Genomic DNA, 17,620 nt, shown 5'->3' on the forward strand with positions numbered 1-17,620 from the left:
CATGGTTGCCTAAAATGGGAGTGTTCTTACAATTAGTTTATAGGGCTGGCACATCTCTAGGTTGGCGTTTTTAATCAAAAAGAAAGTGAAAGATTGGAAAACAGATCATTTTCCCCCTTTTACTACAGTTTTGCTCTAGGCTGCTTTCATGCAATATTCTCTGTTGCATGTTTTCTATTTGACAAATTTAAATAAAATTAGGATCATTCCAGATTGCAATGTCACTTCCCCAAACTTCCTGGGTGGAATGTATCAGAACAAAAGCATCCGTAGTTGTCTGCATTTAACTTACTAGGAATAGGTCTAAGGACGTCGGGGATGAGAATCTCCACCAAAGCCTGGTACATCCCATGGTCACAGTTACACATCCATTTCAGAATAGACTCATGTTTGCACAGAGTTATCAGCTTTGCTTTCGGTAGTCGACTTTCTATTTCACTCAGATTGCTGGTGTGAATAAATGTAGCAAATGAATAGATGGCAAATGAGGATAAAAAAGAAAATGGACTTTAAAAATAGTTTATCAAATATTACTGAGGTTAGAACTATACCACCACTGTACTGGTGCCATATGGCTGGATTTATATATATATATATATATATATATATATATATATATATATATATATAAAATATTCCCCCAGAGTTGCCTATACACATTAAAATTTTCTGATGGTCTGAAAGGCAGATATGATAGCAATTTCATGAGGATGAAATAGCTCTACTGTAGTCCCCCATATCAATAAAAATGGGAGCTATATGTGTGTGTGTGTATAAATATATATATATACACACACACTGAAACCTCAAGAGAGCAGTTTGTGGTTTATTTCAAGGATGGCCAAAGCATTAATCTATTCACTTTATTTTATCAGTAAGGTTCACAACTGGTATACATATCTCTAATTCATTAGCTGTAACACCTACTCAGTCATGAAAATGAATTGGAAAAGCATATTGATTCTGACCTTGATTCGGTAATAGTAGTGCCATCAGTTGGAGTAGAGGGAGAATAGCGCCAGAATGTTTGCCACAATTTTTCTATCAAGCTAAATTGAAGATTCACAACAACATCCAATATTGCCTATAAAACAAAATGGTATCAGTATTACCTCACAATATTACTTACGGGGTAGGTGAAAGAGCCTAATGAGACTTTATATGGTAAATATCTCATTGGGTTCATAAGTTAACAAATAGTGAAAGTGAATTAAATTTTACCAATGGAAGTAAAGGAAACAAAGTGATTAACTAGAAAATAAAAGGAAAAATAACTCTTGTAAAATTAAGCAGGATAACTTGTATTCCTTCTATAATGGCATCATATCCTAGCCTTGCTTTCACCTTTCTTCTCCATTTTTATGCTTGTTTTTCTTTTCTCCATTTTCTTCCTTATTTTTCTTGTGTTCCTTTACCTGCTGCTTCCTTCTGCCTCTATCTATTCTCAGACCAGGAACAGTATAGCAAATGATCAATTCACATTAGTCCTCTTTGGGCTAAGTGACCACTGGTTATCAAATGGGGCACAAGAGTGTAGAGGTGCTTCTCTATGGAAAATGGAGTTAGGGTTGAATTAACTCTTGTAAGGCCACTGACCAGGATGTTCCTAGCCAGAGAGAGGCTTTAACAAAGTATACAGTCATCAGGCCTTCAGAGGATGGCACCTATCTGGGTAGAAAAGGATACAAGAAGCACCCTCCTTTGGTCACACAATGCCTTCCCTTTAACATCAAAGAATCTAACCCATCTCTGCACACTCCCTGTAGAGAGCAGCTTTAAGACTAACCCCTTTTTATCCCCAGGGTCCTCACCTTCATTTTCTCCTTAATTTTAGTTTCTAGAACCATTTTCCAGATGCATCAAGGAATTTTCCTTTTCTTTATTTTCTTCGTGCTTTTTATTAAATGATGCTAAAATATATTACTTTTTCTATTAACTTTGATGATGACCAGATATAATCTCAGTCTACCATTACAATTAATTTATAAATTAGCTGTTAGATATGAAGCCAAAAGGACACTTATTTATGAAAAGACACATGATTCTGTGAATATTTTGAGCCTTTAAAGACAGAAGTAACTTATATGCATGTATAATGTGGAGTCATCAAAAATTGAGAACCAGAATAGGTAAAAGAGCCCCATCAAGATCTTCAAAATTCACGGAAGGCAGAGAAAATGGGCCAAGTAGAGTCTGTCTGAATATTTTGGGCAAAAAGAACAATAATTTATACTCTAGAATTTAATAATTATAGAATTGTGCTATTTATGTAGAGATAGCCCTATACATGATACACAGAATAGCTGACTTAAAAACCTAAGACTAACTCAAATATTAAAAAAAAAATCTGTTTAGAGTTACTCTTTTGGGAATGAGTAGGGAATGCTGCAAGTAGTTAGTTGGACAATGAAAATGAAGTCAATACATTCCTCAGCAACATTCAAAAATATAAAACTGAGCTTTGAGCAGGGAGTGGCAGCATTTGTCTGTATTCCCAATTACTACGCAGGTTGAGAAAGGAGAATTGCAAGTTCAAGACCACTCTAGGAAATAGCAAGACCACATCTCAAAAAAAAAGAAAAAAAAGTTAGTAAAAATTAAAACAAGCCCTAAAAATAAAGGACATACAGATGTCCCTTAGCCCAAACAAAAATAAAAACTTTCTCCAAAAGCAAATTATTATAGTTGCTTTCCAAAAATGCAGTTTAGGCATACCAAGAGATATCTCTAAGTGTGAAACAGCTATTAATATTTTACATACCTCTACTATGAGACTGTTGTAAGAACACTATGTATATGTTAAAAGAAAAACATATAGCTGGAGCAAATTGTGTAGAAAATTGTACTTGCTCCTTATATAACAAAACTAGTGACATTTATGAAATCTTTGATAAACAAATTATGAGAATTCCAAATAATAAGCAAAGTAGGCTTATTAGTCTTTCTTTAAAAATATAAACTGTAGGAAATGTGCAATAAAGTAAGGCAAATAAAGGGGTTCAATGCATCTTATATTCAATATATCCTTGAATTAAATAATCTCAAATAACTCTTTTGAAAAGGACTTCAACATCAATCTCATTTGAGGCAGTTTTACAAATGAAGAAAACATTTTATTATTTGTCCACCCACTTTAAGATATAAATTAAAATAATTCATATTCCACTGCCTTAGGGCAAAGGATTATTTACAGGATTGGACATGAGATTTAGGGAGCTGTATTTCAAAAATGTAAAAGTCTGAGAGGAAAAAAATAATTAGAGTATTTCTTTTCTATGTACACCATCCACCCCATGAAAAGTGGCACAGACACTTGTGACTTTGAAATGAATAGGGATTATTTTATGGGCCATCATTTTCCACACAGATTAATTATTATACATGTCGTATCTCTTCATGCAGAGTGTATTTATTCCTGACAATTGGTATGTTCATGAAAATTTTATAATCCAAAGCATATTTTCATCTTATTGGAGGAGTCTCTTACTTAGAATAATCATACTGCAATTCTTTAGGAAGTACTTACTGTATATCTTACTGTATATTTATGCTCAAACTTACATTCTGAATAAATATGAGAAACTTTTTTTAAAAATTCAAACTATATTTTTACAGGCTGGTTGCTTAAAGCAGGGTTCATTTGAGCACAGAGAAACAAAAACTTGTTTAGAAAAAATCTGTACACAAACTTTCATTGAATTTGATGACAGCTGTAGAAAGAATTTTTCCCCATGTATATAAGGATAATCCGGAAATTTTCTCATCTTGGCGAAAGCACAACAGTCAAAGGTAAATGACACTAAGAAATGTTGGGAACTGGTAGGGAACACTGAAGAACATTTCTGGCACATACTCTACTAATAAGGAGAGAATTCACCCTGGTTGTCAATAACTTAGCATCCTTGACGAATACTTCGATTCACCCAAGCAATTCTTATTTCTGGAGTGGGAAAAAAATCTGTGAGTGTTATAAGCTGAAATTTCTTACTGCACATTGCATTGTTAGCAGTCAGGAGGACTATCCTAGGTATTCAACGGATAATCTTCAACTTTTAAGCAAATAACAAATACCCTTGGAATACAGCTATTTAAATTCTAAATAGAATCCTCTTTCAAAAGAAGAAGCACTTAAGAAAACTCTGTAATCCATGATGCCTTCCCTACCAGGTGAGCTGCAGATTTATTAATATGCTGGCATGCAGAGAGCTCACCTTTTAAACTACATCATGTGGGAAGGACAATAGGAACAGGGATCAAAAACACCAAGAGAAACTTAATTGACCACAAAAAAATGAAACAAAATTAGAGCCTCAAGTTCCCTGGAAGGAAAACCTGAAGTGCTTTATTGAGCATTTCTAGAAATCATTTTTAAAAGAAATACACCATGGTGTAAAATTCAAAAGGATAAAGGACACACTAAAAAAATCAGTCTTCTGATTCCCAGTCACTTGGTTTCCTTTATAAAGACAATTACTATTAACATTCTCCTGTTCTTTCTGGAGAGATGTATATATATAAGTTCTCTTTCACTTAAAAGAAAATATGCTACATATAGTATTACACTATGATTTTTCCTTTAACATTAAATCCTGGCACTTGTTCCATTTTAGTATATTTAGAGTTGTCTGTTCTCTGGCTGTACAGTACCAGATTTTTATCTAGTTCCCTATTAGATATAGCCAACCTTTTAAATTAAAAAGAATAATGCAACAAATTCCCTATACACTTGTCTTGTCACCCATATGTAAGTATTTTTGTAGGATAAATACCTAGAAGTGGAATTGCTGCATCAAAGGATTCAGATTAGGATAGGCTTAAGAAATGGAGAATAAAATGTACTCTCACTTTCCTGCATTCCTCACCTCTCCACTCTGAGACAAGAAAGAAGAAAAATGAATTTATTAGTGCTCAAAGAAATGCTCAAAAGAATTAGTACTAACTTCATGTGTACTCTAGGAATAAGCTTGATTATTTTGCTTTAACAAATTTTCTGGCAAAACTTAGTGCATGTTCATACCATGTTTAAAAAGACTTACCTCACAGTGCTCTCGATAAAGACTCTGCAGTGACTTGATATCCTCAAAGGTAGTACCATCTGGCAGAGAAGAGATTTCAACTTCTCCAAACTCTGGAAGTGCTCGAGATGCATCTGTTACCATGACAACATAACAGAAAAAAGCTACTGTGGATGGTGTCAATTACAGATTAATGAGGAAAAATTTCAGAAGACTAAAAAGAAAAAAAAAATTTAGAGGTCAGAGGGCCAAAGAACAAGGACTTTTCAAATTAATATTTTGCAAGCAAAACTTAACAACATGATCAGCACAAAATATAAGAATCGAGGGTACACTCTGAGGAATTTTTAGAAATCAAATTTTCACTCCAGTTATATCAGAAATCCTACAGCCCAGGCCTCTATTAAAAGAAAATATCTCAAGCTTGCTGGTACCAAATTTAGTTATTTTCATTATCATGCTACTTAACTGCACAAAAAATAAATGTAGCCTTAAATTTATTATGTTCAGATAATATAATCAGAAGCCAAGAGAGTTATGAAATACAAAGAAAACCACAAAATAAAGTTAAATTTAACAACATTAATTTGATATAATGGATGATACTATTGTCCTATAACTAAATTATCTCTTGTAACATGAACATGGGATCGGCTGTTGTAGTACAGGATTTTTTGCATTTGATAGGCCTATTCCAACATATATTCCATGATTGGTACTTCGCCCATTATTCTTCTGCATTCAAATGACTGTGAAACTTGCCTCCACACAGAGAATAGGGACATGATTTAGCCTTCCCTTGAGAGGAAGGCATAATTTACATAGTCTCTTTCTGTTCTTTTTTTTTTTTTTCATTAGCTCTGGACAATTATCGTAAATACACTTTGGTGCTTGCTTTATCATAAACTCAAATATAAATGTGGCAAGTAAAACTGCAGAACTGTATTTAGTTTTAGCTTTTAGGCAAAATTCAGGACATTATTTTATTATTTTTTGACATTATTTGAAATTAATTGAAAGCTCAAGGGTCCACAAGACTATATCTGAGGACTTTAATTTGGGAAATACTGCCATATTTTCAACTTAAGTAATCATTCCAATTTGAGAGTCTCTTCCAGTTGTCTTTGTTGGAAAGTGCACATGGATACATATATACGCACACACAGGCACATACACACACACTCTCTGACCTATGCAAGTTGATATGTTGTATGAACACTATGCATGCTCATTTCCAGAAGAATTCTGCATTAAATTTAACTGCTACTTTTCTTCTTAGGCTATGGCAGTAATATGTAAAATGTTGTAGTTCTACTTTCTAATTCTTTCAATAACAAGAAACATAGATACTATCTAAAAATTACAAAAATAGAAAGTACTAGGATCAATGTAAAAGAATAAATTTCTTTTTTAAAATTTAATACAATTTTCTTCTAATCTGATACTGTCTGCAAATACAACTTTGTATACAGAAAAAGAGAATTCTTTTTGGTCCTTGAAATAACTACTGCAAGTAAACAAAGCATAATTTTAATAACATAAGCCAATTAATATAAATTCTGGAAAATACTTTTATAGCCTTTAATGGATTATGCATTTCAAAGTCCTACTTTGCTCAAGACTTTTAAAAATAAAGTTCAAATGGGAAAGTAGAGATGAACTAGAACTATATAATGTACATAGTTTCAACACCAAAACAATCTTTCTATGTAATTAACATTTGTAACGGACATTGTACTGGGAGAAAAGACTTATTGTTCTCTTCAAAATCCCAAGAGCAACTAATAGGCAGTACACCTTAACATACCTAAAAACTGTTGATGATGTTGACTTTGGGCAATTACAGTTTGCTCAACAGATGTGCCTGTCTGCTGACCACTTCCTGTGAAACCATCTGCAACCCCATCCACTTTCTGCATAGGCTTGTACCTAAAAATATTAGATGGAAAAAAAATTATTCCTTACTTTTTTGTACTATCCCAAACTCCAAGGCATTCAGTTGTAATCTGTCTTCTTTAATGTCTCATGATAGTTGTAGGAATTTTTTTCCCTTAACAATTTCATAAAGTTAGGATGTAGGCATTTTTTTCTCCAAGAGTGAAAAGAACAAAGGGGGAAGAATAACAGGAAAAGGAACCATGTTTGAAAATCCAGAAATTTACATAATAATGAAAGAATTATGAGGTATTTCTATGGATGGCAGCAGCAGATGTCCAGGCTTCTAGTATTAGTACATATTTTGAAAAGTTTTGGAGGCCAATGGATCAAGTTAGAAACATTTTTAAGACACTGGAACTTGAATTTGAACTAAGATCTAGGAGCCTACTGGGACCTAAAAAATGTTGATGAGTGGCTTTCAACTTATTAGTATTTACAAATATAATCAGTCTACAAATCTCATCATACTGTTTTCATATTTCCTAAAATCTCATATGTATCTCATCACATTCATTTCTCTAGACTCTTATCCACATTTGCAAATACAAAGACTATGTGCATCCTTTTGCAGCAAAATACAAGCAATAATACATCTACAAACCTAGTTTACCAAAATAAAAGAAAAAGTCAGCTACAGCAGTGTATTTATCTTTAGATCTTATTTATATGACCTTATGTACTTTTCATATTGCTAAAATAGAAAAAATGTGCATCAGCAGCAAGCAGAAAAAGAAAAAAAAACTTTTTAGAAGAGAAAAATCATATATAAAACATCTCAGGCAAGTCTTCTAGGACAAGTGTACAAAAAATAAGGAAGCGGCAGCTCTAATTTCTTCTTTTCTCAGATTGTAAGTATTTTTCTTCATTTTAGAAATGAGAGAAAAGAATTTTTAAATAATCTACAATAAACTTATCGCCTAGAAATAGCTTCATTCCCATTATCATGTTAGTCCTTCCTTTATTGCTATTTTCAACTGTTTTTATAAACATAAGAACTAGATATTCTCACCACCTACTTAACCCTTATTTAAACCAAAATTCAACTACATCAATAGTGTGAAGTTATTGTAAATATCAGTGCCCCTAACTTGTGATTACTATATACTTAGAGATGTCTGTACTCTGACAACAGGTATGAAATGAATGGATCTGGTGAAACATCGCACAAATATTGCTCAGGCTACTTAGGAAATGATTCAGACTTGCATGTTATCAATTATAACTTAGAAAAATGAAACTTTCATGAAAATTTCAAAGTTTCTCATAGTGATATTGACATTTATTTTTTATGTTACAGTAGCTTACATGCAACTATGGAAAGCAAAGATAAGTCAAAGGATGAGCTGGGTGAAAATGGTACAACTCATCTCATTCTATGGTTATAACTTTAGTGATGACCTCTTCAACAACAAAATATTAGTTGGTACTTTCTAATATAAATATATAAAAATATACTCTTTTATTTATTGGTTCTTTTAGTTATACATGACAGTAAAATCCATTTTGACATAATTCCACAAGCATGGAATATATCTTGTTCTAACTTAGTAATGCAGTACCTCTCTTTCCCTTTCTCTCTCCCCACCATTTGCTCCCTTTCCTCTATTGATATTTCTGTCATTTTACCCATAGTTATTTCTTTTAAGTAATTTCTTGTGGATATACATAATGGAGAGATTCACTGTGGTATTTTTTTATATTTACATAAAGAAGTTATGCCAGACATTTAAACCTACTCTTTTATTGAATAGAAAAATCTTCTGGAAAGCCTTTTTTTCCCCGCCATTCAGGACCATACCAAAAGACAATGGAAGATGTGTTATTATGAAAAATCTAATGTTTTTTCTGCATTTTTTCTTCTTAACACTAACCCTAACCCTAACCCTAACCCTTTGTGAGGCAAGTACTTTGTGTACTTATATAGGGGAACAGTTGCTTAATCATTCTGTTCTAGCAGACTTGAATGACTACATCCTTATTTCATTTAGGGAAGTTTCTTATTCTCATTTTCTTATTCTCACTAACAATATATCTGAAAACTGTTTATGTTTCTTAATTTAAGTTAGTGGAGTTTGGAATTCACAGAGTTTAACCAAAGTAGTTAAAGGAATCTGAATTGTTTACCCCGGAGAAGAGGGAAAAAAAAATATTTCCTATAGACTTTAACTTACTAAGTTTAGATGTGAGTTTATAAAGTAATTATGATACTCTGCCCAGCTGTGCTTTATAATGTTCCTTTGCCATATATAGCACCTAGTATTAAAGACATGAAACCAAGGACTAGTGGGAAAAAAAATGTCATATACTCCTCTTAGAATAAGTTTTCAGAGGACAGATGCTATGCCACAATCTACCTGCACACAGTGCTTAGCAAGCCTATAACCTACAAGCAAAATTACCTTCTTCTTTAAGAAGACAGCATTATCATTGTATCATACACAGTGAAAGTGTCTATGAGTAGGAAATATTGTATTTTTAATATGCAGTCAAAATCACAATGAATCACAATTGATGTATGATGATGTTTAATAAGATTGAGTGGGAAGCACTAATTAGAGGTCTACTACATTAAGTGGGAGATGGCAAATGCATCAAGGCCAGCTTACAAGGAAAGAAGGAGATAAATTCACAAATCCAGGAGAAAATGTACAGGTCGGTACTTTAGAAAAGTTCTTACATAGTGGGGATGAAGGGAAACACAGAGAAAATACAGTCAGAGCTGGGAAATGAGTGCTTTTATTATAACCATAAGAATAAGGGTAGAAAGATGAATAGTAGATTGAAAGACAGGCACAGATAATACAGTATGGGTATTTCCTTGGTGGAAGTGCTGTAAAACCGGAAACTTATATTGTGACTCATGCTAGACTCCAGGTACAGAGTTCAAAGAGCTCTAGGAAGAATGGCACCAGCAAGGGCAGGGGGTTGCATTAGTGTGAGCCTGAAAGTATGGAAGAGCTTCTAGGTAATGTTAACTTTTGCTTTTCCTCTTTGTTAAGTAATGAATCATATAGTGGCATATTCAAAGTTTACTGCTTGACACTAGATTAGTGCTTGCAAGAAATCCCCAGAAACCAGAAACATTGGGCAGCAAGGGGCTGGATGTTCATCTGCCTGATTCCATATTTAAGAAAAACATTCTATCTCCTACCATCATCTCAGAGGTTTGGGTCTTCCCAGAAGAGAAGGGAGTTTAACAAGGAGTCAAAAACAACCACATTAAAAATAGGCTAAATAAATACCTATACCTATAAATTAACTATGTAAAATACCTAAAAAATTCAAATACAAAAATTCAAATATCGAGGCTCACTCAAGACCTACCTAATAAAATCTTTGAGAATGGGGCTTAGCAACTGGTATTACAAGCTTCTGAGATGTTTTCTAGGCAGAATGCATAGTCCTAGTCCATAGGAGCCTCTTGATCAGGTAAGGAGTCCTTCAGATCAATGTTGTAGAAATATACCCATTAACATTAGAGAAGAGCCAATTTAAAAAACAAAAATTTCATCAGTTTTCTATTTCCCCCAAGAACTAAATTTGAAATACATGATAAATATCTTTAAATGGAGAATGAATGAATGATCAAGATAACTTTTCATTTTATCATGCCATCAGTTAATCTTAACATACTTTTAATGAATTTAACAAATATTTATTGAGCATTTACTATACATAGGGCACTATAAGTTCAGGGTTTTGAAAAGGTTCAGTATAAATGATTTTTTTTCTAAGTTTTTAAATATTCTATTAACATGATAATTCTACATTATTTAATTCTGGTTGAATTTCAACTAAATTTTTAGCAATGAAACAGAACATATATTTTCCTGCCTCTTTGCACTCTTTACAAATCACCATAAATATTAAATTATAAAAACATTCTTTCTATTGAAAACAAACAAACCCCTCTGTGTTGAATTCTTTAAAACCTGAACTTTCAGTATTTAAAAGTATTACCCTTCCTTTACCCCCATTTATTTTACAAATGTATGCTCTTGAGTTATGGTGTGTTCTTGATAATGACCTGCACTGTATCAAAGGAAGAAACAGCTTTGGATTTCAAAATTAGTAAGAGGCAAACGATCATTTTAACAGCTTGCAACTCCATGGGCAATCAGAACTAAAGTTGTTAATGATTAGGAAATGAAAGAAACTGTAATGCTTTAATAGCTGAGTATATGCATGAAACCTGCCACTAACACAGAAAACTTAGAAAATTATTAGGAATCTTCCCCCATGGGGTTACCTATAGCTATTATTTAGGACTTGGACATTTGCAACTCTACTGTAATCATAATATTCTGTCAGAATCTCACAACCAAGGATACTGAAACAGTTCACTGGAAGACAAAGAGTAGTATATGTTTACCATCACATTCAATCAACTGTACCAAGTAGAAGATTTTTCAATAAACTAAATGAAAAAAAAAACTAAATTTGGAAAGTCCTTTCAAAGCAGATGAAATACACACATGCAAAATATTAACTCCACAGGCAGAGTCATTATTATGTTCATAATATATGAAAGTACATGATCACTGATTTGCATAAATAAGTAAAAATGATGACCTGACAATCAGGGCAAGAGACTACAATTTTCTATGACTAGAAGTTTCTTTTAAACCTCTTTTGAAAAATTGCCCCAGAAAGTCTTTAGATTACCTGATGTATAAAATGAACCAGGTGATATAAACATGAATGAATAAGAAAAAAGTACCACTGTGTGAAGAGATTCATTCTTTCAAAACAGTAACTGACTCTTTGATGCCACACTAAAATATACATTTATATTTATCTAAATGACTTCTAATATCAACCTTGCTGATTAATGATAGAATTCTCTCTCTTCAATTCTTGTTGGTAACTTTCAGAGTATGTATCTCTCTTCATTAGTTCTAGATTTATAATTGAGCAAAGAGAAGAGAAATAATTAAATTTAAATGTATTTCCCTAAAAATACTTTTAGTTGTAAACAGACACAATACCTTTATTTTGTTTATTTAGTTTTTTTATGTGCTGCTGGGGATAGAACCCAGTGCCTCATGCTAGGCAAGTGCTCTACCACTAAGCCACAACCCAAGGCCTTAAATGTATTAACTGCAGAAAGGAAAGGAGATTGAGGCCCAAGGCTAAAATGAAAATGAATGATCCAGAGGAATGGATTATTCATTAATTCAATGAATATTTATAGAGCACTGAAATGCAATGTTGGATGAGGCAGACATGATTCCCTGATCTCATGAATTTCTTTATTGTGTCCTTTTAGTACAGGTAATTTACAGTTAAATATCTAGAAGAATATATTCTTACTACGAATATATATGCATGCCACATTTTTTACCTACAGTTGGCTTGTTATGGTTTAGAAGTGTCCCCCCAAATATTCATGTGTTAGACAATGCAAAAATGTCAGAAGTGATTATAAGAGTTTACAACTTCATCAGTAGATTTATCCACATGATAGATTAATGATTCGAATAGACTACTAGGTGTCAACTATAGCCTGGTGGGGCATGGCTGGAGAAACTAGCTCACTGGGGGTGTATTCTTGGTGAATTATATCTTGTCCCTGGCTCCTCATGCTTGTGTGTTTCCTCTTTCCTCTCTCCCCACTTCCTCCCTCCCTCCCTCCCTCCTTCATATTTGCCATGAGGCGAGCAGTTTTCCTATGCCATGTCCTTCCACCATGATGTTCCATCTCACCTCAGTACAGTATCCTGTGACCTTGGACAGAATCTCTGAAACTGTGAGATCAAAATAAACCTTTAATTCTCTAAGTTGTTTCTGTCAAGTATTTTGGTCATAGCCATGAGAAGCTGAATAACACATGGCTCTTTCTGTTAAACAGATTCCAGAGTGATACCCCTCACCAACTTCTTTATTTGGAGAGTGACAATCTGGCTCTACCTGATGCCAGGACATAGAAATAAATTTAAAAAAAAAAGAAAAAGGTATCTGAATCTTTATCTAGGAAAAAAAATAAATTAGTGAGCTTTTTGCGTGCAGCCCAAATTAAGTGGACCTAGTTTCTTTCTCAGTAAATAGCAATATAATTGCCAAATGAGATCTTACAGATAAAGTGCTTTACTTTGTATGAACTTAAAAGAACATTTTAAGTGTTCAATAAATACTTATCAGGAGAATAAGTTAGTGGTGACTGTTACTATTATTAAACTTTACATGAATTAATAATTTGAAATTACTGAGTTGTGATTATTTACAATTTTCCTGACTTAATAGAAAATATGGTCATTTCATCATGGAGTACCACAGTGCACACTGAACATTTTTAAATGCCAAGATTTCTTATTTGTCTCCAAAGCAAAATGCACAGGCACCAGATCATCTCACTAAAGATGCCTGCCACCCTCATTGCCTAGACCAATTTACTTGCCCTATATGCTTAGCTCTGTGATGATCCCAGGGAACTAGAGGTCTAGAAAATAATTATAAACTATTAAATTAATCAACATTGAAAACCACAAGCATAGAGGTATAAAGAAACAGAAGCCAAACTTGTCTAATTGCCAGGCTGCGTTTTCCTCCAAAGCACCAGAATATTCCTAAAGATTTTTTCTCTAGTACTTATAATAATGATGATAATAATAATAATACTTCCTTTCTCCTTATATATATACAAATATTCATAGACAAAGCAAAAACAGTTTTGCTATAACATCTTTTCACAGGACCTCTCTTGGCTTCCCCTTCAGTGCCACAAAAGTTCTTTCTTTCACAGAATTCAATTCCTGTTAAGAGACCACGCAAGGGCTGGGGATGTGGCTCAAGTGGTAGTGCACTCGCCTGGCATGCGTGCGACCCAGGTTTGATCCTCAGCACCACATACCAACAAAGATGTTGTGTCCGCCGAGAACTAAAAAATAAATATTAAAAAAAAAATTCTCTCTCTCTCTCTCTCCTCTCTCACTCTCTCTTTAAAAAAAAAAGAGACCATGCAAATAGGTAGGAAGTAGCACATTTCCTAACTTAATTGAAATATACTCATTAAAATGTGTTTTCTCCTTCCATTTTATGAAAAAAATATTATATGTTTCTGAATAGATTATATTACCTCTTTGACAAGAGAATTGGGTTCTTATCTAGGTTGTTACATGATTTCAGATGTTATTTTCCCTTATGGACTTCCATTTTCTTATCAAGAGGATGGATTGAGGATTGAGAATTTTAGCTCAGTGGGTAAGGGTTTGCCTACCATGCAGGAGACTCTGGGTTTGATCCCTGGCACCACAAAAAAAAAAAAAGAGAGAGAGAGTGGGTTGGACTAGGCCATCTCTTCTTTCAGGTTCTGGCATTTAGAATCCTGTGCCATCTCTTTTAGATGTGATGCACATATTCTAATGCAACTGACAATTGATATATATATTTGTTGAAGAAATGATAAATGCAGTTTAATATTTTGAGAATGGCTACTGGAATCAAACACAGACAAGCACATTGTCAAAAACACTTGGCTTCATTCCACTACTTTAGCTACTAGGGTTTGGAAGAATAACTAAAATATAGTGCCAACATTCTTTATGTACTTCTTTTAAATATTAAAAAGAAACTGGAGCAAACATTTTTACTTAGTTTGTAGAGCTGAAAATTACTGATCTCATTTTTGTTCTTTGATAACCTAAATTAATGTTGTCTAAATTAGGGAAAGCAAATTAGTCCATTAGTGAATCTCTTTAAGAACTTAAGATTACCTCCTTTAAATGCAAATATTATTTTTATAAGAGATGTTTTCAACAGAAGCTATTAAAATTATACATTCTTTCTCTTCTTGATTACCCATAATGCCATCAATCTGCAAAGCAGTTTTTACATTGTGTCAGACTAGATTGTAGTCTCTAGAATCTTACTCTAAGGGCTTACCGGAGTGCCTGGGTCCATTTGTTCGCCACTGAGTATCAACAAACTACTGTAATGAACAACTCAAAAGTAAGCAGAAGACCCTGTCCACTTATACTTCCTTTGCCAGCTGTCGTATTCCATGGTTGCCTATGAATCAAGTGGGCCTTAATCTGCACCTTTATTTTAAGTAAATGGTTTGAGGATGGATATTTCTTTTCAAGTACATGAAACTACAGACTCTGTGTGACATCTGCTTTTCAGTCAGAAGCACTTTCCATTTATTTCCATACTCATGGCTATGTTCCATGATTTGCGGATAAGTGGAAATTTCCTCTATGATCCTATTAATCTTCAAATAAGATTCTGCATATAAAGGAGCAAAAGATAATATACAACCATATAAAATAATAATAATTACATCTCTAAAAGTACTTTAATACCAAATCCACTAGAAAAATTTACAAATTAAACACCTGAATTTAATTAACAAAATAATAACTGAATATACTTGAATTTTTTCATTATAAGAACACATGAAACGTGACTATATAAGATGGAAGACGTGCCCACATGGATATATTCAATAATCATGAAGTCATTTAAACAATTTGAATATTCTGCCATATTAAATACCAGTACCTGCTATGAAATATTTTAAACCTTTCACATATCACTTGCATTTTAACATAATGTGTAAGTTTCTTCTTATACAAATTTTAATACATTCAATAGAATCATTTCACTTTTGGAATCATCAATTTTTAATTGTTTAAGGCATAAAACAAATGATACAATAAGTTCTTTTTCCATCATTTTAAACAAATATGCTTAACTTCACCCTTACATCCAGATGCAAGGAGAGAAACTATCCAAGTACTTCTACAAAATGAAGTAAATGGGTTCAGTTGAGGCCTACGCAGGTTGTCAGTGAAGAGTCTCCTTCAATGAGACAACTGAAGCTTCCTGCTCGTCTCAATAAAGAAATCTGTGCAATTGACAACGCTAATACAATCATTCATCAAGACAGAATTTCAAGAGCAATCATCTATAATACAAAACTTGCATCATCAAAAACACAAATGAATCAAAAGAGGGTTCAGTACCTAACACTCTTATTTCACAAGAAAGCATATGATATAAGAAATTCAAGTTGGTAGAATTTATTAATATTATTGAGAATTTTATATCACTTCCTAGATACATACATATTGCATCTGTTTCTAAAAGCAATTATGGAGGTTGCAGAGGTTTTCATAGCTCCTTAACTTTGATAGCTCTGGAATCTGTTTCATAGGAGACCTTAGAAACTGTAGCTCAATTAGGTGGAATCCCACCAGCCAAGCCCACACTAACCCCCGGGCTGAGTACGGGATTTCAGACGGGGAAGGAAGCGGTACAGTCCCACCCCCCACAGCGGACACCATCTTGGAAAGCTGAAGTATACACCACCACTCTCTGACAGATTGCAACATCAAAACAGGTGTGTGTCACTCAGCTCACCCCCCCCCCACCATCGGGGAATTCACATAAAATCTCTCCTAGGCTTTCCGGGGGAGGGAGTATCAGAGTGAGCCTGCATAAAGACTAGGGGAAAACTAGAGACACCTGACCTTCAACCCCTTCTCCCATCAGCAGCCAAAACGAAACCTGGCTAGCCAGCACTGGGGGAGGGGCAAACAGAAAAAATCAAAGCGATAGAATGCCAGGGATCCCAATAGCCAACAGCAGGACCCTGGAGATCCAGGCCGACTGATTCGCGTGGCCTGCCCCGCAGAGAAGCGATTAATTAGCAAGCAGGGAGAAAAGTGGCTGCGAGTCGGTGGAATCCTGCCAGCCAAGACAGCACTGACCCCCGGGCTGAGTACAGGATTTCAGAGGGGGAAGGAAGCGGTACAGTCCCATCCCCCACAACAGAAAAAAAACAAAAGAGTGCCGGGGTTCCCAATAGTCACCCTCCACACTCAACAAACGGCAGGCCCAGAGTACACTTTGAACTGCCGAGAGCCATCACTCAGGGGAAATCTGGTCTAGCAGGAGAAACCAAGACTAGCAGGAGAAACCAGGAGACTAGAGGCAAGGCCCTCGAGACTGGGTGGCTAGAAACCGCAGGCCTGCCGGCGACAGTTCACCCACTGCCTGCATAACTGGGCCATAGGAGAACGCCGCCCGCAGGCGACCGATCACCGCCCTCGGCCTGTGATACTGCCGCGACCGGGAACTGAAACCAAACAGAGATAGTCCAGTCACACCCCCGATTAGTACACCCCGGCAAGGAGCCTGGGGCCCGCCATAGCAGAGTAGTGTCGTCACTGGAGCTCAGATGTCGGAGGAATTCCTTCCCAGCGGAATCCATGTTAGCAGGCATAGTTTAACAACACAAAGGAGAGACATCAGAGTAATACAGAACCAAAACAAAGCTATAGAAGAGAGCAGAAACACGACAATCAAAAAGAGCTGGAAAGTAACGTGGACAACATGAGAAAACAAGGGAAAAAAGGAGTACAAACAATGCAAGACAACTTAATTCTACAGGAGGACATAGAAACATCAGAAGCAGGGATAAGGAAAGAACTCAAGGCATACCTAACTCAAATGGAAAGGAATATTAGAGAAGACGTGAGACAGCAAGTCCAAGAAATAAAAGTATATTTTGAAAATGAATTAAACAAAAAATTCAAATGGCAAAGAACGAGCTCTACCAGGAGATAGAGATCTTAAAAAAAAAATCAAACAATAATCCTAGAATTGCAGGAAACTATAAACCAAATTAAAAACTCACACGAGAATATTACAAATAGACTTGATCA

The 17,620-nt window shown here is 34.6% G+C and overlaps 1 protein-coding gene across 1 annotated transcript in view; it reads right to left on the reverse strand.

The window, feature by feature from the left end:
- Positions 1-221: 221 nt before the first annotated feature.
- Positions 222-17,620, reverse strand: part of LOC144257164 (transcription factor RFX3-like) — a 49,307-nt gene continuing 31,908 nt past the window's right edge. Inside the window, exons 6-9 of the mRNA XM_077803125.1 lie at positions 6,823-6,944; positions 5,037-5,149; positions 969-1,084; positions 222-438 (exon numbers count right to left, since the gene is read on the reverse strand). Coding sequence (XP_077659251.1) covers positions 222-438; positions 969-1,084; positions 5,037-5,149; positions 6,823-6,944 — 568 coding nt within the window. The remainder of the gene's footprint in view (positions 439-968; positions 1,085-5,036; positions 5,150-6,822; positions 6,945-17,620) is intronic.

This window comes from Urocitellus parryii, chromosome 10, assembly GCF_045843805.1.
Source record: "Urocitellus parryii isolate mUroPar1 chromosome 10, mUroPar1.hap1, whole genome shotgun sequence".
Taxonomy (NCBI): Eukaryota; Metazoa; Chordata; class Mammalia; order Rodentia; family Sciuridae; genus Urocitellus; species Urocitellus parryii.